Genomic DNA, 23,598 nt, shown 5'->3' with positions numbered 1-23,598 from the left:
CGGCTGAATTCTGTGCTTGTCCCTCATCTGCCCGAAGATGCACCCTTAGCCTTGCGTCGCCAGCTAACGGTGTCTCCTTGGGTTGGGCGCGAGACCCTTGGAACAGTTTTCACTTTTCCTTGGTGCCCTGTAGCATGTGTGCAGCCAACGTCTCTCAAAGGGACCGAAGCTCCTGACCTGAAGTCATCCCTCCAGCTGCATCCAGCCCCCACGGTCCCACTTCTCTGAGCATGGACACAGTTTGCACTTGATCTCAGCGACGGCTCAGTCTGCCTGAGGATGGGACGTTCCGGGCTCTTCCAGGAGGAGGGGTGTCCCGTGTGCACAGGGAAGCCGCCCAAGACGAGGACGTGACTGCGTGAGCTCCCGGGGCCCGCTGGCCGACAGAACTCTCTCCTGGGTGTGGACAACCGTACTGATTGATCTCTCAACTATGTATTTTTAGAAAGACAGCGTTTTACCCACTCCTGGTCATCCATCCTGAAGCCAGACCATCAACCACTGTGTCAACACGCTGTGAACGGAGCCTGATCAGAATACAAGTTAAAGTTGTCTCCACGGCTCTAGCCGAGGAAGCAGACCTGAGGGGGAAGCAGAGTCCGGCGGCAGGGCTCTGCCTGGTTCCAGCGCCGAGCGCTTCTGAAGAGCGGGAGTCTTGGGAGAAAAAGGAAACCTTGGGTGTGAAACAGCCCGGAGGCGGACCGGGGCAGCCCCGGCCCAGAGCGCTGAGGATGCTGAAAATGCCGGTCATCACCTTGTCTCTGACTTATTAATGAGCAGAATAACCGCTCTTGAAACTAGGCTCAAGCTACCCTCAACGAAACTCCATCCTTCATATATTTGCAAACGCAGAAAGAGAAGGCCTCAGAGCTCTGGCGAAAGATAAGCCAGCAGGTTCAGCATCGCTTGGCTAAACTAACCTGCGCTCCCAGGTAATAGGGGTTGAATTATGTTTTTCCGAATGCGGCGATGGAGCCCTCCGAAAACAGCACCAGGGCAGGTTCCGTTTGAGCACGGTTACTCTTCTCCAGGTGCGCTTCTGCCCCTTGTGCCTGGACTGTTTCCTGGTGACGCCGCATCGTCCTCCTTGCAGGTGGGGAAGTGGAGGCTCTGCGCTGTGAACCACGCGCCTGTCAGTCTGTAAATAGCGGAGCCCCTGTGTGTCTGAGCCAAGGCCCCTCCCGCGCGTCACAATAGTGTCACTACCTCTGTAACATTCAGTTTACACACGTCATCAGTCCATACAGAGCCCCCAACTCCCCCCGCCATTCTGACCATCGTCAAGCTCCATCCAGACTGCCCTCTGGCATGGGAGTTAGTGTGACCCCTCGTGGACGAGGGCCACCACTGCGCGGTCACCAAGTATGCCTGCTTTCCACCTGTGCGGCCCCTTGGCGCCAGCCCGTCTGCCCCAGGACCTCAGTAGGACCTCCAGGCACAGAGCCCACTGGGCTCTCCCTGCCCATCAGGGCCCCTGCTTCTCTCCTCTTCCTCAATTATTTCCCGATTCCTCTGACCCTTGGCCGCTTCTCCCTTGCCCCCCTGCCCCGCCCCCATGCTGGAGGAACCCAGCCGCCCACGTTCTCTGCACCTGCATCACCCTCTGTCCTTGGCCAGCGGCTCTGTGTGCGGCCTCAGCACTGCCTGTGTCCTGGGATAGTTCCCCGGCGATGTCGCTCTCATCTCCTGAAACTGCTACTTCACTTTTTCTCGCACCTCCCTTCCCCATCTCCTACTCCCCTGTTTACCCTCGCCTGGCAACTTTGCCCTCTGCTTTGGAGAGGATGGAAGCCATTGCTCCGTGGCCTCCTTGCCTCCCCGTAGCCAGGTGCACAGCCCATTTGCACTGCTGTCGTTTTTTCTCCTCTTGTGACACAACAGGTGAAGCTCCCTGCCTTCCTGTGCTTTAGATCTTTTTCATCCTCCACCTTTGCTGTTTCACCACCTTTGGGAGCCCCCCCACCCACCCCCCGCCTGCGCTGTCAGTTGCTCCCATGCAGAAGATCAGCCCCATCAGTGCATAGTCGTGTGTTAAGCATCACAGTGAAGACGTGTGATGACCGAAGAGGGCCAGTCCCCCTCGCATCACAGGTGCGTCTCTGGTGCTTGAAACTGGGCTCCTCCACGTGCCCTTCCGGCACGTCAGCGTCGTCACAGAACTCGTTAGACCTGCAGGACTGCGGTTCACGCCCAGACCCGGTGACTGAGCGAGGTGCACGGGTCATCTGTGGGCATAGCAGTGTTTGAAAAGCCCTGGCACCCAGTGGATAGTCAGTAAATATTTGCAAAAGGAATAAATACATTCCCAAGTGTTTCCACTCTTAAAATGAGCAGAGGTGCTCTGGAGAGCCCGTGACCTTCTGGCTGTGTCCTCCTCCCCCCTCAGCGGCAGACATGCTGCTGTCCGTGTTTCATTACCATTGGCCCCGCATCCCCGTCCTCCGCTCTGGCTCCCACCCCTTCCTTCGCCTGCAGACCCCCTGTCTCAGGACCCTTGTCTCCCATCTACAGGGATGTGACGGTCTCCCAGCTGGTCCTCACGCCTCTTCTCCTGCCACACACAGTCCCTTCTCCAAAGGAAGTCCAGTATATTCTCATAAAAAGCAGAATTTGCATCACAGCCTGTTTCTACTCCAGCCTGCTCCAGGATGCCCCGTTACACCGAGAACGGGATGCAGACTCGTTCCGATGCGTGTGTGCACCTCCGGCCTCGTGGACGCTACCCACTTCCCCGTCCGCCTGGCCCGGGCCCCTCCGGCTTCCCTCCCGCTCCTCACCTGAGTCAGCTTTTGTCCCAAGTCCTGCGCATCTGCCCTGTCTTCTGTCTAAAATACCCTCTGCAGCCAACACAGCGCCTGGCAGTCAGCGGTCACATCTCCAGAAAGACCTGTCTCCAGACCCTCTGAGTAGGGCCTCCCGGGCCACCGCCGTGCAGGGCCGTCCTGGTGGCCGCCCAGCTCAGCTGGGAAGGGTGCACGTCTTCTGGAGGTTTCTCCGTCACCCGTTGTTCTCACAAATCCGGGGGCACCACGGGGGTAGAAGCAGGGGCTCTCCTCCCAGCCTCTTACCCCCGGACTCTAGTGGAATGCCTGGTGCTCACGAGGCGCTGACTCCACGTTTGTTGAGTGAATGGGTGAACTTACACTTTCTTAAAAAGGGGGCCTTTTTAACGTGCTTGCAGGCTGCCATCCTCCCAGGAGCCTGAGAGTTGTGAGGGCAGGCTTTGCCTCTTGTGGTGGCTTTGGTTGTTAGTTTTTATGTTTCCCTGGTCTGTTTCCTTGAGAAACTAAGAAAGTTATCTCTTACTTTCCTGGCAGGGGCCGGGGGGAGGTAGTTAGGGTTATTTATTTATTTATCATTATTATTATTTTTAGTGGCGGCACTGGGGCTTGGACCCAGGACCTCACACATGCTAAGCACGCGCTCTGCCGCTGGGCCCTACCTTCCCCCCTAAGAAGGTTGTGTTCCCAACACACATGTGAACTCGCAGCGGCCTGGAGTCCGGCTCGATCGCCCACTGCTTTGTGCAGAACGTTCTCTCCCTTCACGGAGCTCCCAGAGGCCGCGCCAGCCCCTCTCCTGGCTGTAAGGACTCCCACCTCTTTGTGGGGCCGTCTCTCCATGGGATCGCTCCCTCCTCCCCTCCCTCCTTGCAGAGGCTCCACCTCCCTTGGGCTCCCGGGGGAGAGTCTCGTCCTGTGAGGTGGGGACGTAGCCCCGCCCTGTGCTCCTGGGCTCGGGGAGCTCCCTCTCCTGCCCGGGGACCCTGAGCCCGGCTCCGCTGGCTCCCGCATCATCCGTCGTGGCTGAAAGCACAACACGTCATCCTCCTGCCACTGACTTACTGCTCCAGGTGACCCCGTTTTCAGGGCACCCGGCACCTTCCTTGGTTTTGTCTCCAATACTTTATTTCCTCTAGAGCCCTCGTCCTGCATGCGTTTCTGTGTGTCTTCTGCTTTTCTCTGGATCCCTCCCCAACATCCCTCTGCCACCTACACACACACACACCCCCCCCAGCACACGAGACACACATCCTTCCTGTGTGTGCATGTGGCTCCACATGCCAGCTGCTGTTAACACGACAGTCTCTTCCAATTAGGAGCCATCTGCAGATGTCTTGTATCTGGCAGTCTTCGAAGTCGATGTCTGGCTCTCCTGAAGGCCCTCCCTAAGCAGCTCCCATCCCGCCCCCTCTTCTGCGGAGGCTTTCGTACATATTCTCCACCAGCACCTTCTCAGCAAATGTTAGCACCGGCAGGGTTGCTGTTCTCGCTGAATTAGTTGGATTTGTGCCTCCCTGAGTCATAAAGTTGCCCTCGCAGAACCGAGGGCTCTTGTTGGTGTTCTAGGCTCGGCTGTGCGCGCGGCTCTCGGGAAGTAACTGAGCAATTGAAGCTCCCCAGGGAACAGCTCGGTGCAGGTTAGCGTCCCCTGGGGGGCTGGTCTAAAATTACTTTCTTCTTCTTGCCTCCTCTCCTTTCCTTTAGAACATTCGTTTCTTATTGGTCCTTGAATTCTTGCAAGCAAGGTAGCCTTCCTCCCATTTTCTGAACTAGCGTCATTAATGTATTTTGGTATATGTACGGGTTTAAACTGAAATTCAGTTAACTCTCAATTTATGGGGAAAAAAAGGCAAATGACAAAACAAAAGCAAAAAATACTCATGTCGTGGGTAAGTTTAATGATGAAATTCAAAGGAATGCACTCTGGGGCGTCAGCAGTCAAGCCTGCTGCCTTTATCGGCGTTTCACAAGCGGACAGCTTCCTGGAAGGCGTTTTAAAGGCAGGGGATGGGGTGGGCAGAGGCAAGGCTCCCAGGATTCCCAGTGGTAGCATTATATTTAAAACCTTATATACATAAAATCATAAAGCTAGGTATAAATGCCTTAACCTCATGCCTCTATATGACTCAAAAATTCAAAATTATAAGTCGTACAGAAATATAGCTGCTGAAATTAAAGTCTGTAACGTTAACAGAACAGGTGCTGCTTTATTAAAGTTAGTCTCCGGGTTGCGATGTGAATAGGATGCCGACTGCCGGAGGGGGGCGGCTGTGAGGCCCCTCATCGGCTGTAGCATGTGCCCCGGGATGCCTGGGTCTCCCTCCCACGTGGGCGCGCTCCGCCGTCGGGAACCCCTTGCTCTAGTGGGCCCGGCGTCGTGCAGGTTCCCCAGCAGGATGCACTGCTGCTGACACGGCAATTCCTCAGCCTCCGGCGATGCGAGAAGAGCTCATGGTGCCGTTGCGATGAGGGACCCAGGTCTGAACACTGACCTCTAACTGTGGTCATACCACGGCCACAGCAGGTACAGAGGGTGGGTTTCCAGATTGGTGTAAAAATGAAAACACTAAATTAAAAAGTGCACGTAGAGCACCTGTGTGTGTGTGTGTGTGTGTGTTTGTGTGTGCGCGCGCGCGTGTGCGCAGATGACTCCTGGGGAGACACACACATCCATGTATCTCCAAGGACGTCCACTGCACCTCACGTGGGTTCCCTTTTCCAGCCTTACGGCGACATAACTGACATACAACACTGCGTAAGCGTAAGGCACGCAACATGCTGATTTGATCTTGTATTTGCTGCAAGACGTTACCTTTGTAGTATAAGCGATCACGTCCATCCCATCACGTAATGAGCGTTTCTTTTGTGTGTGTGTGCGTGTGTGTGGTGAAAATATTTAAGGGTGACTCTCTGTAGCAACTTTCAAGTATGTAACGCGGTATCATGAGCTATAATCTTCCGTGGGTTCTTTGGAGCTGGTTGGGAAAGCATCATCTTCCATCTCTTTCATTGTGATGAATACGTGTTGATCAGCTACGAGATGCAGGGGGACTGTGGGAGGTCCTGGTGATTCACAATGAAGACCACTGTTGTGGTTCTTACCCGTGGTGTTTCCAGTCTAGCAAGTAAGTGTGTGTATAGTTAAATCCAATGTCGTGAATTCTACGAGGAGCAGGACCTTTGCCGTTAACACTGCGTTGCAGAGAGGGTGAGGGTTTAGAGTGGCGTGTCTGTATTAGAGATTAGACTGTATTTGCCACTGTCTGTTCCTTAAGGCAGAGGGGCGTGCGGCATCATACAGATACCACCCCAGGCACAAGGACGCAGATACCAAGGCACTTCCAAGTTAGCTTCGGTTTCCTAACGTTCCAGCTGTTAGTTCTTTGAACACAGAGCCCGTGAAGCTGCCCACGGAGGAGAGGCACCACGCGCTGTGCGGGTTTGCAGCCTTGCTCTCCGGCTACTGAGACGGTCTGAGCTCCTGCAGCTGTCTGTGCGTGTGAGGGTTATTTTTAGTCTGTGTGTGTGACGCTTACTTTTAATTTAGACTTGATTTTCAGACATGGATTGTCTTGTGCTCAGACTTAAGGTGACAGAAAGCCTCAGCATTGGGCGCACAGACCGCAGAGCAGCGCTCCGGCCACGCCGCGGTCTCAGGTCCCCGCGGCGCGTGCCAGTCCTTGCCCGGCTTTATTCCCACCGCTTGTCATTCTCTGAAACCAGCACACCTGTTCCCCTTGGTGCCTTTGTTGCAGCGTCTGGGGTGTGACCTCTGTCTGCCTCTTCCCGGTGTTCTCAGCCACCCACAAAGCTGCCTGGGGCACGTCAGACACTCACTAACCACCGTGTCAACCGTGGCACTTTTCCATTTTGTATTTTCAGAGGCAAAATATAAACATAAGAACAAAATAACTACCACAAACAAAAGCAAGAAAGCTGGCCAGTGTCACTTTTCAGGACGACTTTGTTGCCTTGGTTGAATTCCCACCTGTCTTTTGTCCGGTGGCCTTCAGGTGGTGGCTCTCAGAGAGGAGTGTCCAGACCAGCCGCTCTGACCGCGCCTGGGAACTGGGCAGGAGCAGAATCTCAGCCCACCTCCGGCCCGCAGAATGGGAGCACTTGGCGGGCAGCTCCGCCAAGAGCTCTCTGGGAGCCTCTGATGCACAGTGAAGGCCGGAAGCCACTGCGCTGAGGCCTGGGCTCCCCTAACCGTGCCTCTCCCTCCAGACGAAACCAAAACACGCTGCGCCTTAGCCCCACGCCACTGCAAGCGTCCCTCCTGTCCCCCTAAGCTGTTTGCTCTCACGAGAAGATTAAACAAGTGCCGTCGACCTGAGGGCAGCTGGCTGGCTCGTTCCTCGGGCTCTCGCATCGCAGGCACTTTCCGTACAAAGGACAAGAGCCACAGCCCTAAGTGCAAGGCCGCCTAGGTTGGAGCCCCTGCCTGCCTCGTAGCGCCCGCCGTGGACGTGAGGGCCCCCGGGCTTCCCCGCGTCTGTTGCCCCGCCGTGCGAGGTGGGCGAGGAGAGGGCAGCTGTCCCACGGCAGCCGCGAGGCCGAGTGCGAACACGCCGCAAGCCCTTCCGCGGTGCCTGGCGCGGCTCACGCGCCGCGTGGCTGCAGACGGACGGCGGAGTGGGCTCAGCCTGGGCGTTTTTTAATACCTGGCAGCGTGTTCAAGAAGTCCGAAAGCTGTCATTAACGGTTCTTGACTTTCCTCCTGGAGCCCCTTGTTCAATACCCAGGACCCTCCTTCACGTGCTTCTCGCTAAAGGGAGCCCCAAACCTTCCTACAGGCGAAGGCGGGGAGGAGCGGGCTGGGAGGAGCTCCAGGGGAATTCTGAGCCCGCCCTGAGCACTGCCTCCGGCTGCGCGGAGCGCGGCGAAGGGCCCTGCTGGGGTTGGTTTGTATTTTCTCGTTGACGTTTAATTGGTTTACAGTGCTGCATCAGTTTCTGGGGCAAGCATGGTGCTTCAGATACATATGTGTATATATATTCCTTTTTATTATAGGTTGTTATGAGATAGTGAATGTAGTTCTCTGTGCTGCACAGTAGGACCTTGTTGTTTATCTACTTTATATATAGTAGTTCGTATCTGCTAATCCCAGACTCCTAATTTATCCCTCCTGCCCCCCTTTCCCCTTTGGTTCCCGTAAGTTTATTTCCTGTGTCTGTGAGTCTGTTTGTGTTTTGTGAGTAAGTTCATTGTATCGCTTTTTAGATTTCACATAGAAGCGATAGCATATGGCACTTGTCTTTCTCTGTCTGAGTTACTTCACTTAGTATGACAATCTCCAGATCCATCTGTGTTGCTGCAAATGGCATTATTTCATTCCTTTTCATGGCTGAGTGGTATTCCATGTATGAATACACCACATCTTCTCTAACCGGCCATCTGCCGATGGACGTTTTGGTTGCTTCCACATCTTGGCTGTTGTAAACAGTGCTGCTGTGAACATTGGTTGGGGGGGGGTCTTTTTGAATTCAAGTTTTCTCCAGGTATGTGGTGAAAGGGCCCTTCTGTGATGGAAGAAGGCAAGAGGCACTGGAACCACGCACCCTTTTGAAGCATGGAAGCGTTTCTGAGGCAGGGAACTGTCCTCGAGCCACACCCCCTCCCACCCAGGTCCTAGTCATTCCGTAGGTTCCAGGCGTGCAGACTCGGCGAGGCAGCTCTGCCCCGTGGGGAGATGGGCTTACCTCTCTCTGTTTACCCTCCGTGCCCACTGGTGAGGCCCAGGCTTGTGTGCAGGTAAACTGGCCCCAGGTCACCCATCTGGGGTACCCCAGGGGTACACGAGGCTTTCCGAGGGCTGTGTGGCGGGGCGCTGAGAGTGTGCGCTGCCCTGGAGGGTGGATTTGAACGGACCTGTTTCAGAGTGAGCCCCTCCTGGACCGGCAGCAATTTGAAATGGTTCCGTTCACCCCCAACCTGCGGCTGTAGGTCTCACACAAGGAAATGTGTCCAAGGAGATACACTTTCAAGGTCCAAAATGTCCTAAAACAGATCTGCCCAAGAGAGTGCCCGCTTCTGCTTCCTGACTGCTCCCACTTTCCCAGTCGTCCAGGGGAGAACTTCCCTGTACTTTCTTTGCTGCCTCCACCACTGTTGTCCAACTATCATCAAACAGGGGGTCAGTCTTGAAGGAGAGCCCCACCAAGGCAAGCGGGGAAGTCGTGACGGGAGCAGCACAGTTTCTCATCAGCAATGAATTCGTGGCAAATCCCGTGTCTTCTCTGTCTTGGAACTGGAACCCAGAGAGATAGAGACGTTTTCTGACAGAGGGCAGTGTGGTTTGGCATATTAAAATAAACAGTATTTCAATTTCCCCACCTTTCTCAGTGTACTGGGTTGAACAAAGGGCTTCGAAGTGACAGAGTAACACATCTTTAATAGTCATTTGATAAGGCCTAGTATAGTGTTAGCAGTATGCTGTCCAGATATTGAGAAATTGAATGAATTTAATACTGGGTTACAAAGCCCTTTGCAAGTCAGGTATTTTCCAATTCATTGCTTTTAAAGAAATTGAAGGAGGAGTTAATTGAATTGTCAGCTGTGAGATCATTAAGATAATGTTTGAAGCTGTATTACTATGCAGGGCTTTGGCACATATCTTGGAAGGGGTTCATAGAATTGAGTGGCGTTGCTATAGAAGGTTTTCACTTCTCCTTGCTCACATGAGCGAGGTTTCTTTCAAAGCAAAAGTAGGAATAGAATTGATCCTGAGTTCTCGTTCTAGTGCAATGATATCTACTGTCGTTGTGATAAACGCCTGTTCTGTCCCGTGAGGAGCTACGTTTCCAGTAAAAGTTTACTTTTTATGCTTGATGATTACTGAACAACATGCACAATTTGTGTGTGTTGTCTTGTCAATATTATCCTCGTAATGATAACTCATTCTGAAAGAAAATATTATTATTCAGAAATTCATGGCCGCCGAGCATGAAAGAAACTTACATTTCAGCCTCTGTAAAACATATACATTATCGCAGATGAATGTGATGGCTGGTCAGTAAAAGATTTTCAAGCATAAAGTGTTGTATGAGGATAAAATCTGCAGCTAAAGAGACAGAATCCAGCAGAGGACATGTAGTGGAAACCCAAGTTCAAGTTTGGAAAAGGAGCCGTGCACGTTTCAGAGACGGTTAAGTAAGAGCTTGTTCATGAACTTTTAAAGTAGACAATCACGTGTATCAAATCACTGTGGCATTTAAATTCCACCGAACGTGTATATGTAGAGGAACATTATGACATTTTAATTTTAAGACATGAATATTCTCTACAGACCAAAAATGCATCCTTTGCAACTCTAATTTCAAACCAAACGCATTACGTTCGTTTAGGAACGTGCAAAGTGTTGCATAACTGACCACAATGAAAGCGAGCATGTTTGTCTGCACTGTCACCTGGGCGTGTGCGTCCAGGGACTGAGAGGTGCTGCTCTTCCTTCTGCCCGGACACGCCGTCCACTTCCAGGCTCGCCGGCTCCTGAACCCGTACAACCGGGATCTAACCTTGAGGAGTCAAACAAGGATTTGGTCCTTATGAAAACCCAGCTGTTATTAAAAAGTTTGCACCTTAACCTTTATCAATGATTTGCGACTGAGAGCAAATAAATGAGTTTATCATATTTTTCCCTGAAGAAATGCTTTTGCAAGTGGAGAGCAGGGAGGGCGCTGAGGGCTTTAGTCTTCTTAGGGAAATGGAAAGTTGCCGTAGAAGGAAAAAAAAAATGCACAAAAAGTGAGGCCAGGGCCCCAGGGCTGTGGAGGAGACACCATGGCTTCAGCTTCCCTTCATGCCATATCCGTGAAGGTGGGCAGGAACCCTTGCAGGATCCCTGAGTAGCCAGGACCTCGTGGTGAATGCAGCTGGGCCCCCGAAACTCATCTCACTGGTCTTAGACTTACCTGGAAGCATAACAGAGTCAGACCCACAACGACAGGTGTGCCCGGATGCCGGTGGCCAGGTTAAAATACAAGCCTCGCAGGAACGTTAGCGTCTGACTCTACTTCAGGTCCAAACAAATCAACGCAAGCTGTACGGCTGTGAGTAGATGCGTTAGGAGTGAGGCGAGGAAGAGGCGGTGGGCTGCTGGACGGACAGGGAAGGACTGGCTTGGTCTCTGGACATCCTGGTGGTGTGTTCGTCCACGTGTTTAAGCAGGTTCACTGTGCTCGGGGCTGCCCGCACCTTCCGAGTGACAGGTGTATCAACGCATAGCAGACCTCTGTGACTGGAAGCTGATTTTATTTTTTTAAATTTTTTATTCATTTATTTGTTTTTCATTGAAGTATAGTCAACTTACAATGTGTTAGTTTCTGGTGTACAAATAGTGATTCATTCATACATATATATATATATATATATATATATATATATATATATATATATACACACATGTATATACATTCCTTTTCATATTCTTTTTCATTGTAGGCCATTACAAGGTACTGAATATAGTTCCCTGTGCTGTACAGTATAAACTTGTCATTTACCTACTTTATACACAGTAGTGTATATCTGCAAATCCCAAACTCCCAATTTATCTCTCCCCAACCACTTTCCCCTAGCAACCATAAATTTTTTTTTCTATGTCTATGAGTCTGTTTTGTAAATAAGTTCATTCGTGTCCCTTTTTTTAGATTCCACATATAGGTGGTGTCATATGGTATTTGCCTTCCTCTGTCTGACTCACTTCACTTAGAATGATGATCTCCAGGTCCGTCCATGTGGCTGCAAATGGCATTATTTTATTCTTTTTCATGGCTGAGTAGTATTCCACCATGTACATACTACGTCTTCTTTATCAGTCATCTCTCCGTGGACTTTTAGGTTGGAAAGCTAGTTTTATTTCCATTCCTCCTTCCCATCAGGGAGAGGACCTCGCTAGACTGGGCTCTTGCCCCTTCCAGGGGAAGCTCCAGTACCTTTCTGTTCCCTGGACCGTTCAGGCTGCGTCAGGCTGGTCACTTTGCCAAGGGAGTCACATGTGTGACGTACACCCACTGTCTCCTCCACCAGCAAAGTCCTTGGTGCCCCCGTCCTGAGCTCTGTCAGGGGGCCTCTGCCATCAGTCGGTCATGATGGGGTCAGGAGTGGGGAGGTACGGCCTTGTTGGCTCCCTGCCTCCTCGCCGGGAGGGGCTGGGTTCATGTGCCTGGTCTCCAGGAGGCCCTCCTTACAGCCCCTCTGCTAGGACGTCTGGGGAAGCAGCGTGTAGTTTTGCCTTTTCACTTGCCGAGTCACTGAAACTCAGGCTCTGACTAGAGCGCGGAGGAGCGGGTAGACACACCTGGGGCCTGTTATCAAAAACCCCGCATTTGGAAAGGATCCTCTTTTCTCGGGCTTCTATTCATGCATTCTGAGTTCCTGGGGCACATATGCAAATTGTCCTCCTGACCAACAGGTGTATGTATTTCTGCATTAAACCTACTAGCCTGTAGGTCACACACACACCAAAAAGCAAATTCCATTCTCTCGTGGCCTTCATTCAGAGCCTCCGTCTGTTGGGAAGAGCAGGTGAGGGTATGGGGGTGGAGGCCAGCTGTTTACCTTGATGACAATCAGGTGACATGAGCGATGCTGTTCTCGGGGGTGGGGGGAGGAGGAGGAAGGCTGCCTGCCGTCACCTTCTTCCCTCTCCTGAAAGCTTCAGCGGCAGCCGTGACCTCCTCAAAGACGGCTGGCTTTCTCCAGTGAATTTCAGCAACCTGGGTTATAAATTGAGGTTTGAGGGCTGTGGGCAGCTTAGGGGTGGAGGAGATTCTCAACACGAGGGGGGTCTGAAGGTAAATATGTCCAATTTTGACTTAACAGCAAGCTGAGCATTTGCTGTGTGGATTATCTGTGACCTACTTGAAACGCTGATCCACTTTGCTCGCCTCTGCCCCGGGCCCCTTCTCCCTCAACAGGGGAGATGTGCTGGGAAATGTAAACTCATTTTCGTAGGAGCTGAAGGGAAAATAAGATGGAAAGCAGATACACAGCGAAGACACCCCCATAATATGCTCCTGAGTCGCATGGAAATGATCTTGTAGCGTCAGGTCTTCGGGCGACTCAGGCCACTGCTGCCCTATACTTAGGAAGTTTTGTCAGTAATTGATTGTTTCCTTTTAGCATGGGCTATGTTATTTCCTTTATGGCTTGAGCTACAACAGCCACATTTATCATGTAACCTCTCAACGCTCTCTTCCCCCTCCTTCCCCTGCCCTCGCCCCTCCTCCGCCCTCCCTCGCAGGTGCACCATAGACGACCGGGTCACCCGGGTGGCCTGGCTGAACCGCAGCACCATCCTCTACGCCGGGAACGACAAGTGGTCCATAGACCCTCGTGTGATCATCCTGGTCAACACGCCCACCCAGTACAGCATCATGATCCAGAACGTGGACGTGTACGACGAGGGCCCGTACACCTGCTCCGTGCAGACGGACAACCACCCCAAGACCTCCCGGGTCCACCTCATCGTGCAAGGTGGGCCGGCCGGCTGGGGGCTTGGCGTGCCCGTCAGCGAGGCGGTGGGAGGGGGGCCTCATCTCAGCTGCGCTCCGGGTCGTGTCGGGAGGCACAAAAAGCCATTTCCTCTGCAGAGGCCGGAGACTGAGTGTGTGTCCTGGGTTCCTCCCACCTGCTGAGGTCTTGACTGAGCCCTGAGTATCTTTGCGAAGTTTCTCGGTTTTGTGTCCAGTCGTTCTGTTCTCATTGGTAGGTTGTCTGGCTTGTCGAGCTGTGGGGCAAGAGATGCGCTGTGTTACACTGGGCGCACATGGACATTTGGTGACCGCTGCCCTCTGGGGCTGGGGCAGGGTGTGCCAGGGGACAGACACAGTGCTGCTCTCCGTGCTTTTATTTTCCCGAGGCTTTGTCAGGGTAAAAGCTTCATGATGCCGACGTGAAGTCTTGCGACTGTGCTTGCAGAGTTGGCGGCTCTGCACGTTCTGGAAGGGGTCTCTCTGCGTTTGGCGCTCTCTCTTTCAACCCCAGTGGAGCTGAGGTCAAGAGGGACATTGGTCAAAATGTTATCTCCAGGTCTAAGTTGGAAAAACATATATGTAATTACAAAGGTGGGTGGGACGGAGAATTCCTAACATCCTCTTCCATCCTCTCTTAAAAAATCTGAATTAGTATAACCCACGCATCGTATTTCAGATTTTTTTCATTTGATTTTTACTTTATAGGAAAAAAAAATGTGGTTGAAGAAGTGTCAGAGTCTCAGATATCAACTGTCAGATGTTAAGAATTAAAATCATGCAGAGAGCATTTGTGAGAACTGGGGAACCACCTTAGAACAAGGCAGCAATGCAGGAAACTCACGTTAAACTTCCCCCTGCCAACACCCCCATGGCCACGCGAAGCAGCTGCTAGCAGGTGCTGATCCCTGGTGGTGGCGAGGCGCTAAGCGGACCGGCTCCCGCCCCTCGAGGGCACAGCCTTCCTCCGCCAGAGGGGAGGCTGGGTGGACCTTCCTCAGTGTCTCCTGTGCTGGTGTCTCGGGCTGAGGCCCTGCGTGTCATGTAGCAACAGTAAGTCCCTTTATCAGATCCCATCTGCAGTACATCCCACAGGTTTTTTTTTTTTTTTTCTGTTTCTGAATGTGCCTGGCATCCTTGCCTGGCTACTGTGGATTCCGTCTTCCTTGCCTTTCTTAACATATATATATAACTGTGCTCCTCCCAGGCGGTTTCATGGGGAGTGTGAGCAGGGGTTGGATGCGCCCATGCTTGGTGATACCCGCAAAGCAAGGTGCCCATTCTTTTCTGGCAGCGGGAGCAGCTCTGTGCTGGCACAGCGCCGGGGCTGCGGCTCTGCGGCCTTTGTGATTCCCGCGCTGGGCCGCAGGTCTGTCTGCGGCAGCCTCTGCTCCCCGCCAGGCCCTGGTCCTGCCATGTGGCTCGAGGCTTTGCCTCCGTTCAGCCTCCAAGCCCTTCCCTCAGCCACAGGCTTTCAGACATGCGCATCTGCCTGCTCCACGGGGGTGTCTGTGCTCTGCCCCTTCTGTTCCCCACACATGTCCCGCTGGGGTGTGGCCTGGTGCTGATCACTGCCTCGGAGCTGAGACAGCCTGTTGTCTGGGGATGAGGACAGCTGGCAGGTGGGGTGCTTCCCCTCAGAGGCTGGTGGGGGTGCTGATCTGAGACGAGCGGGTTTGTGCTCAGAGAACAGGCCGTCTGCACCCTCGCCAACTGCCGGCCACCCGGTCTCGGCTCCGGTGGGGCTGAGATTCTCCGCATTGGAAGTGACGCCGCGGCGGCACCTCCGTGGCCTTGACAGCCAAGTTATCTTCAATTTCAGGGAATTCAACTCTGAAATAAAAAAGAACTGTCAGGCACGGTACAGACACAGACTCAGACAGAAGGAGGCCATCACTTTTCAGGAAATAAGACAGCTTGTGGGAGCTCGTCAAGACCGACACAGGCCGCGAACGGCTGGCGGCCCGGCGCTTCGGGGACAGTGTTGCACGTGAGGAGCCTGGGGCAGTTCCACAGGCTGGAGGAGGAAGCCGGTCAGGTCTCCCATGGGCCTCAAGGCTCTGGGTCAGAAAGTCTGGGCAAGGGAAAGACCCAGAGGGACGGAGCCTCAGTCCCCGGGTCGCGTCCTCAAGGCTTCTCTCTTCAGGCCGAGTGGCTTCTTCGCCCTGGCCGTCGAGGCGGCCTGCAGAGCCCAGTGAGGAGGCCGGGAGGGCGGCGGCGGGAGGCGAGAAGCCTCTCTAGGAGGACTTAGCGGACTGGGCTTCACGCTTCCTGAGGGCTCCAGGGGAGGGGCCCGGGGAGCTGCCTGCCCTCTGGGTGACCAGCAGGCCGCCTCGCTCTCTCATGGAGACCAGTTGGCTTCCCAGTGGGTGGCAGCAGGGAGCCCCGGGCCCCCCTTCTTCCCGGGAGCGACTGGCTAGTGTCCGGTCTACAGATTAACTCTTCAGACTCGGTGTTGGTTCAGGTCAGAGAAAGATAATGAAAGTTCCCTAATCCTCTTGAAGATTTATCTGACCGAGTAGAAGGCTCTTGGAATACAATAAGGCGTGTATAAAACTGAGGCCTAATCTTGCCTTTAATTTCAACCTGCTGATGGGTATTGATTTTGCAATGAGAAAAACTGAAAAATTTCCGAGCTGCAGCTTGTCTGCTTATATAAATTTTAAAAAGATGTTTATTTATCTTCTGTCCATTTGAGAATGTTGGACTCTTATCACCCCTACCAGGCAAGTGCCGTTAGCAGGTGGGGGTCCCCTGGGCGCTGGGCTGCAGATGGGGGTCCCCTGGGCCCTGGGTTGCAGGTGGGGATCCCCTGGGCCGTGGGCTGCAGGTGGGGGCCCCCTGGGCCCTGGGCTTTGCTGCTGCTTTCTCCAGCCGTGGGAGTAACGTAGAGACGCTCTGTCCCTAACCTCAAGGCCTGCCCTCCCCTGTTCTAGGGTGGCCTTGCCACATACCTGATGGGATTAATTTCCAAGCCCTTCTCTTTGAGAGAAGAAGCTGCACTCGTTACAATAGGGTCACTGGTCCCCGAGGCCCCTCTTGGCCCCTGAGGGCTCACGTGGAGGAGCCGCGCGATGGCGTGTGATTGTGTGGCTGAGACCGGACACCGAGGCGTTAAGGAAATCCAGAGGCAGGGTCTCAGGTTAGCCAGGGAAGGCCATCTGGCAGCCCTGTGTGGGTCAGGGACACATGGAGAGATGCTGGAGGCTCCGAGAAGGGCCGGAGGTCCCACCGATCGCTCAGAAGGTGTGAGCAGAGCGGGCTGAGGGTCTGCCTGTAGGCGTGGAGAAGTTCCTTCAAGAGATTTTGTCCAAGGGGAGTTGAGAGGACTGATCCCCATGCCTGGGGGAGGGAGAATGAAAAGGCCTCCCCTTTCTAAGTTTGGAGAAGTGTTGGATGGACTCTTGAGTGACTGTGGAGTCAGGGCCCCCAGCCCCTAGGACAGGAAAGCGTTAGGCTGGTGAGGTCGAGGGATAAAGAAAACACAGACATTGCGCAGACGTTCCAGAGCTAAGAAACAGGTGTAAACTCAAGACGGGAAGGGGTGTTTGAGATTCATCGTGAGTTTACTAGCGTGGGTGTCGGTAAGTTTCGTGAGGTTAACTCTTCCTGGAGAGCAGCAGGAACCCCAGCCCAGAGCGCGCTGTCTGACGCACCCCAGGCACTCAGCAAACCTTTGTAAGATGAGCGAAGGCTGGGCTGATCCAGCCGACGAGGTGGCACAGGCGGCAGTGGCCATCGAGTCCCTTTAAGCAGATGGGACGGGGGGCGGGGAGTCAGACCACCCAGGTGGCTTGGCGAGGACTGAAACTGGGATGGAGCTCTTCCACGGAACAAGCTGAGAGACTTGTTATAACAGGGTTGATATGCGTGCCACGGCTTTATTTAATACTTTACAGCCCTGGTTGCGATCTTTGTCTCCTGTGACCCTCACAACACGCCCTGGGAGGTCTCGGGGCCCTGACTGTTATCTTCATTTTGCAAATTAGGTAACTGCAGCTCTGGGAGGTTGAGAGACCAGCCAGGGGGCCCTGTGAGCACGGAGCAGAGCTGGCCTAGAAGCCCAGCCACGTGACTCCGAGACCAGTGTCTCCCAGCTTAGCACCCCACCCCTCCACTGCCGACCTCGTCTCAAGTCAGTTCTCTAATCGAGACCCATGGGGACTTTCCAGTCATCCTTTCTTTTCCCCTCTTTTTCCTGCTACTGAAATTGCATTGCATCAGCAGAAATTGAGGACAAAGCTCAAGAAAGGAAATCCGCAGTGGGGAGCAGGGGTGGGGTGCCAACCCTACAGTAGGTGGCGCAGAGCGGTCTGAAGCAGAGGCAGAGAGGAAGATAATTAATCTACCAGCAGCTCACCCCCCAGGGATGCGCATCCTAAATGTTCCCTCTTTACCCTACGCAAGACCTGAAAACGCTGGCCCCTTGGAGAATCCGGAATCTAGTTGTCATTCTGATTGTCAGGACCCGTCACCATTCCAGAAGGGTGTGGGTGCCCTCCCGCTGCAGGAGTTGGTGTCACTGTCGGGGAAGAGAGGCAGGAAGGCCTGGCGCATCCTTGCCCCTTGGATGCTGGAGTTCTCTGTCTGCTCTCTGGGGTAGCTCAAAACTCTGTTTACTACCAGACACTTCCTCTCATGGAACAGATTCTTGTTCAGGCCAACTTTAGACAAAGGGCTAGAAATTTTAGACACCTGAGACTTCCCAGCAAGTCTCTGTGATTTCTGTGTCTGCAAAAGACGCTGGGGCTTCGAGCCTGGAGTCGGTTCGGGCCCAGAGTCTGGTTTAGCAGGAGAAGTCTGACTCTCCCGCGGGCCCGGCCCCAGGCCTGTGAGGGTCAGCCAAGCCCTGCACGGGCTCAGTGAGTGTGAAGACCCCGGCCGAGCCCCGCAGCAGCCCGCCAAGTTCCGCCCAAGTCGCATCTTGCAAGTAAGGAGACTAAGGCTCGGAAAGAGCGAGAACTCACCCATGGATGATGGAGCCACCGAATGCTTTCATTGCCTTCGCTGGGCTTGTCTCTAGGGAAAAGCCGTCAGCATGCACACAGCTAAAGCCTCTGCAAGCCTCGTCTCGTGATCATTCTTCAGAGGTGCCCCGGGGGAGGCAGAGCAGAAAGTCCCCGCGTTGCAGGAAAAGAACCCAGGCTTCAGGGAGTGGACGAGGTTTGTCCCTGTTCCACGGGCTGGCGGGTGGCCAAGCCTCCACCACCTGACGCCAGGAGATTCTATTCTGGATCAGTGTTGTGTTCATAGATTGCTAACTCGTAGCTAAGTAAAGGGACAGGTAAACGCTACCCTGTGTGGAAAAGATACGCACGTTCTGAGGTGCTCCCGAGAGGAGGTGGCCCTCAGGAGAGCGCGGCGGGCCGGGGCGGGCCCGGCGCCGGGGGAGCTTTCCAGCAGGCGCGGGGGGGGGCGCGCCTGGCCAAGGCCACGCTTCTGCCAAGGGCCTGCCTATTTCAACACTTCCTTTGTTACTGACCTCTTTTTCCTGCTATTCCCCCTCTCCTCCCAAATATTACACAGTCATTTAAATTAACATGCATAATTGTGGGCTTAAAGGAAAGCGGGCAGTCAACCTGAAATACATTTAATTTATTCGGCCTCTATTTTAAATTATAATTTTAAATTATAATCACAATTGCTCTTCCCAGGGCAGGGCAGGGCGGGGAAGTGGAGAAAAACAACGCTGAGCGACAAAAAACTCACTCCCCGGCCTGAGCTTTGCCCCGCGCACCCAGGCCTGGGGCTCGGGGGCGTTCCGCCCCTTCTCACCCTGGGGAGAAGCATACGGCTGAATTAGTCGCTTTCCCTCAGGTCCACACACGCACACCTCAGTCTTAGTCCTGTGTGTGCGCGCGTGCGCGCGTCTGAAAAAAATGGTCGATAAGCTGCAAATTCTATGCATGGATGCAAACCAAGTGCACAGGCCGGAGACCGCACAGCAGCACATGAGAAGCCCTTCTCCGGGCTTCCGTCCCTGGGTCTGAAGGGGAAGGGGTGCTGGGCTGTGAGGAGGTCCCCTCTGTTTGTGACACTTCACGGTTTGTGAGTGTCGTCTCCCTGGAGGGTTTTGTAGAGCCAGGCGTCTCGGAGCCCGTCCCCCACCCACGGGGCCATCAGAAGGTTTTCTCTCCTTCTCGTCCTGATTCAGGCTTTCCCTGGAGCCTTTGCTACTGGCGGGCCTTTTTGGCGACACCACTGTTTCCTGGTGACTCGCCCGCAGGCGTGTGGTTCCCCTTTTTGTTTGAGGACAGAGAAGAAGACATCTTCTCCGTCCCTGCTCCGCTCGGACGTGTGTGCCCTCCGCACCCCGCAGCAAAGGGTGTACGTGTACCATGGCCCTCGCGTCCCGGGTCAGGGCACCAGGAAGCGACTGCGGCCGAGAAGGGGTCAGGAGTGACGTCGCTGCCCTGGGAGTGCCCTCCATGCCCAGCAAAGGAAGGCACGCCGAGGGTCATCCTTCACGAGAAGGGCGTCCCCACGCAGGCCCCCCCCCCCCAGCCTGGCCTCAGGGTTGGAACGAGGACCCTCCCTGTCTGCCCCCACCTCAGACCGTGTCACTCAGACGTCGTCTGAACTTGACACACGGCGAGGCCGGGACGGGAGCGCTGCGCATCGAACCCCTGGGTCGCCCAGTCTGCCGTGACGTCGTGTGTGGTGGCCAACGGCACGGGATGAACCGCACTTTGTGGGAAGAACATTTCTCCTTTTATCAAGTCTCCACTCCCACTGTCCTGAGGAGAAATAGGGGCTTTGTTCTGCTCAGCGTAGAGGCTAAGATCATCACACACACACACACACGGGGTTTCACGGGCTCCGTAACTACTTCTCCCGTGGCCCCTGGAATTCCCCCCCACTCTTCCCCCCACTCTCCATCAGACACGTAGGCCAGCCTCCCTCCTCAGGGGCGGGAGGCTACGTCCTCACTGCCTCCTGTAACGCTTACAATCTTTTAATCATCAGAATAGGAAGGGTGAGGCTTTTCCAAGTTGAATGAGACCAAAGCAGAATGTGACGCTGGGTGAACACATCGTCGGGGCCGAGGATGGTTTGACCCCAGATGCCAAGAGGGCACCGATTCTGTGCGAGGGGCCCGGCTTGGATCGGGTCCGTCAAAGTGAGCGGAGTGTGTGAGACGACAGCAGACCCTTCCACGTGGACCAAGGCGGTGCTGCCCGTCCCGGCGCCTGGCGTGGGATGCACACGGGAGCCAGAAAGAGAAGCGGCGGGGTCTCGAGCCCTCCTTTGCCTCATTTGCAGTAGAGCTAAGTCAACAGAGCAGTCACAAAGTCCATTCTCCGAATCATCGCCGATGTGGAGGCGCGGGAGCAAATGAAACGCCTGTTACGTGCTGTTCAGTTTGCACGAGGATCTCGGCTTTTGTCCCGACGGTCTAGTCTGTCAGTGGCTCAAGTAAATACAGAGCGATCCTCCCTCTCGCTGAGAGCGGGGGGCAACCACCCTTTAGAAGGGGGGTGAAGTATCAAATGTTCACGAATTCTCCTAATAGTTTAGCGTTCGCCCTGACCCCCACGGACTCAGGGTCCCACATACGATCTCAAACTCCCCCACCCCCAGGACTGGTCCGCCCCGGCTGAGCGTCAGGCTGCTCTGTGAGGTTAGAGGGGCGGCATTTCCCACACGCAGCCTGCGTCCGTGCATTTGAAGGGTGTGACCTGCACCCCCAAACCCGGTTTTGAGTCTTTCATTAACAAATGTTAACCTGAGACGCAGGGTCCTGGTGACAGCTCCTACCACTTGTACTTCTCCTGACTTGGGCTTCCCACGAAGGCGTCAAAAAGCCTTTGAGTATTCTCCCAGGAGTAATTGTCCTCACTCATGACCCTCCTCTGTAGGCCGAGAAGTCGAAGAGCAACAGAAGGAAAATCATCACAAAGAAAGCGGCAAAGATTTGCCTTTGGATGATTACAAACCATGGCTGACCTGCGTGGGCACCTAGCATGGCCGCCACTTCACGGACACAATCCAACTGTATTTCCCAGTTAACCCAAGAAGGTGGAACGTGTTCTCCTAGTTTTCTGAGTGAGGAAACTGAGGCTCAGAGCGGCTGAGAAACTCACTGTAGGCCGTGACCTGAGCCTCCAGGATCTGCAGTCTGCACTCCGCCTTGTCTGCAGTGAGAGCCTGCATGAAGCCTCTCCATGGAACTTCCCCCTGATGCCACCTTTTTTTCCCGTTTTTTGGAAGTATAGTTGCTGTGCAACATTATACTTTACAGGTGTACAACCTAGTGATTCACAGTTTTTACGGTTGCACTCCATTTGCAGTTGCAGAAATACTGGCCGTGCCCCCGTGTGGCGCAATGACCCTTGTAGCTAATTTTATACCCAGCAGTTTGAGCCTCAGCCGTCTACCGCTCCATCTCCCTCCTCCCTCCCACTAGTCTGTTCTCTGTGAGTCTTCCTCCCACTGGTTCTCTGTGAGTCTGCTTCGTTTTTGCTACGTTCACCAGTTTGTTGCATTTTTTAGATTCCATGTAGAAGTGATGCCGTATGGTGTTTGTCTTCCTCTGACTTACTTCACTTCTCATGATGCCCTCCAAGTCCTTTCATGTTGCTGCAAATGGCAACATGGCTGCCTTTTTTATGGCTGAGTAGTATGCCATTGCATATACACACCACATCTTCTTTATCCAGTCATCGGCTGGTGGGTGCTCAGGTGGCTTCAACATCTTGTCGATTGTAAATAATGCTGCTGTGAACATTGGGGTGCCTGTGTCTTTTCAAATAAGTGTGTTTTTGTATTTTTCATATACATACCCAAGAGTGGAACTGCTGGGTCGGTCTGATATCTCACAGTCAGGCTCCGTCCTCAAGCCTTTTTCTCTCCTCCTACTCTATGTGTCTTAGTGATTGTGACGTCCTCCTGGGAGTTGACCTAAGGTCTGCATCACTGACTCTGAAACCCACATTCCCACTTCTGATTTTCTTCCCCTAGCTCTAGTGTCTGGTTTCTGAGTCTTTCCTGAACTCTTCAAAGTGGGAAGCCCATAGGTGTCTTCACGCGCCTCACATTGAGCTTACCTTCTTCACGCCAAGACCTGTTCCTCCTCTTTTGGGTCACACTTGTGTTCGTGAACGCAGCATCCTTGTATAAAACCTTGGCTCAAGCACTGACTTTCTTTCTCTTTTGCGTCTCTATCACAGCAGGTGCCACGTGCAGTAAAGTCATCCTCTTCCTTTTTGTTCCCCGACCACAGCCATCAAAGCGCAGCATCTGACTCTCCGGTGACTCTTCCCTGTCACGTCCTAATTGCTGCCCAACCCCCAGTCTCTGCTCCTTGCAATTCGCTGTAACACTGTTATCTCCACATTCTGGGTGCGTACATCTGATGGTGTCACTTCTCTCTGCTATGATTTTAGCAACTCCCTGTGGACAACACGATAAAGCCAAAACCTCTTAGACCACTTTCCCAAGTGCTGAACAATTCAGGTCAGACCTCCTTTTTCACTCGCACTTTTTATTCTTCCGTATTTATACCTTACACACAAATTAGCCAAACTTTTTCCTGTAAAACCTCAGCCACCAGCGCCCTGCATTCTTCTCTGCTTCTCAAACAGACTCTTTGTCTCGAACGTCCTTTCCTCTGGGCGTCCAGATTCTGCCGATCCTTCAGAGCAGGGCCGTCCTGGGGCCTTTCAGTGATGGGGAAGTAAGTGCCCTGTGTCTGTGAGTCCAGCGGGGTAGCCATTAGCCACGGGGCTGCTGAGAACGTGAGATGTGGCCAGTGGGTTTTCACTGTTATTTGGTTTTAAGTAATTTAATTAAAAATAGCCACACATGCTAGTGGCTATCATATTGAACAGCGGACTTTTACAGTTGCTTAAATCCCCAGAGCCAACGACTTTCTTTGGAATTCCAGACTCTCAGCTGCACCTCCTCATGCTCTCTGTGACTTTCCCTTTTGAACTTCAGCTGTTAGTGGACCTAACGTTTTGCCTCCCTTAGGTGTTTCCTTGACGGCGAGCGTCAGCGTCGGCTCTGTAAGTTTTCATCCGGGCACAGCTTAGGGGCTGTGAGCTGAAGTGCCACTACCGTGTAGGCAGCTCTTTAACAAGCTTATATGAAGTGTTACTGATCCATAAAAACAGTGGCAAATGTCCTGGTTTAGCGGTTACTGGAGACCACACCACAAAACGCTGCCACCCACCTTGGGGTCGCTACCTTCTCCCCGAGCTTCGGACAGAGTGCCGTACAAGTGGTCCCCAAGCCATTTCCGCTGAATAAAGAAGTTCTTAGCAAAACCTTTAAAGCATTCCATAATTTTGAGCTTCCAGGGAAAGATGTGACCCAGCCACACCTCTTTAGTGACACTGGAA

General features: G+C 53.5%; 1 protein-coding gene across 2 annotated transcripts in view; it reads left to right on the top strand.

Moving 5' to 3' along the window:
* The window catches only part of OPCML (opioid binding protein/cell adhesion molecule like), an 864,383-nt gene that overhangs the window by 651,154 nt on the left and 189,631 nt on the right, over positions 1-23,598 (top strand). For both annotated transcript variants that reach the window (XM_074356895.1, XM_074356894.1), the window contains exon 3: positions 13,027-13,259. In XM_074356895.1, the coding sequence (XP_074212996.1) occupies positions 13,027-13,259 (233 nt within the window). The remainder of the gene's footprint in view (positions 1-13,026; positions 13,260-23,598) is intronic.

This window comes from Camelus bactrianus, chromosome 33, assembly GCF_048773025.1.
Source record: "Camelus bactrianus isolate YW-2024 breed Bactrian camel chromosome 33, ASM4877302v1, whole genome shotgun sequence".
Lineage (NCBI taxonomy): Eukaryota > Metazoa > Chordata > Mammalia > Artiodactyla > Camelidae > Camelus > Camelus bactrianus.
This window is presented reverse-complemented; position numbering and strand designations above follow the sequence as displayed.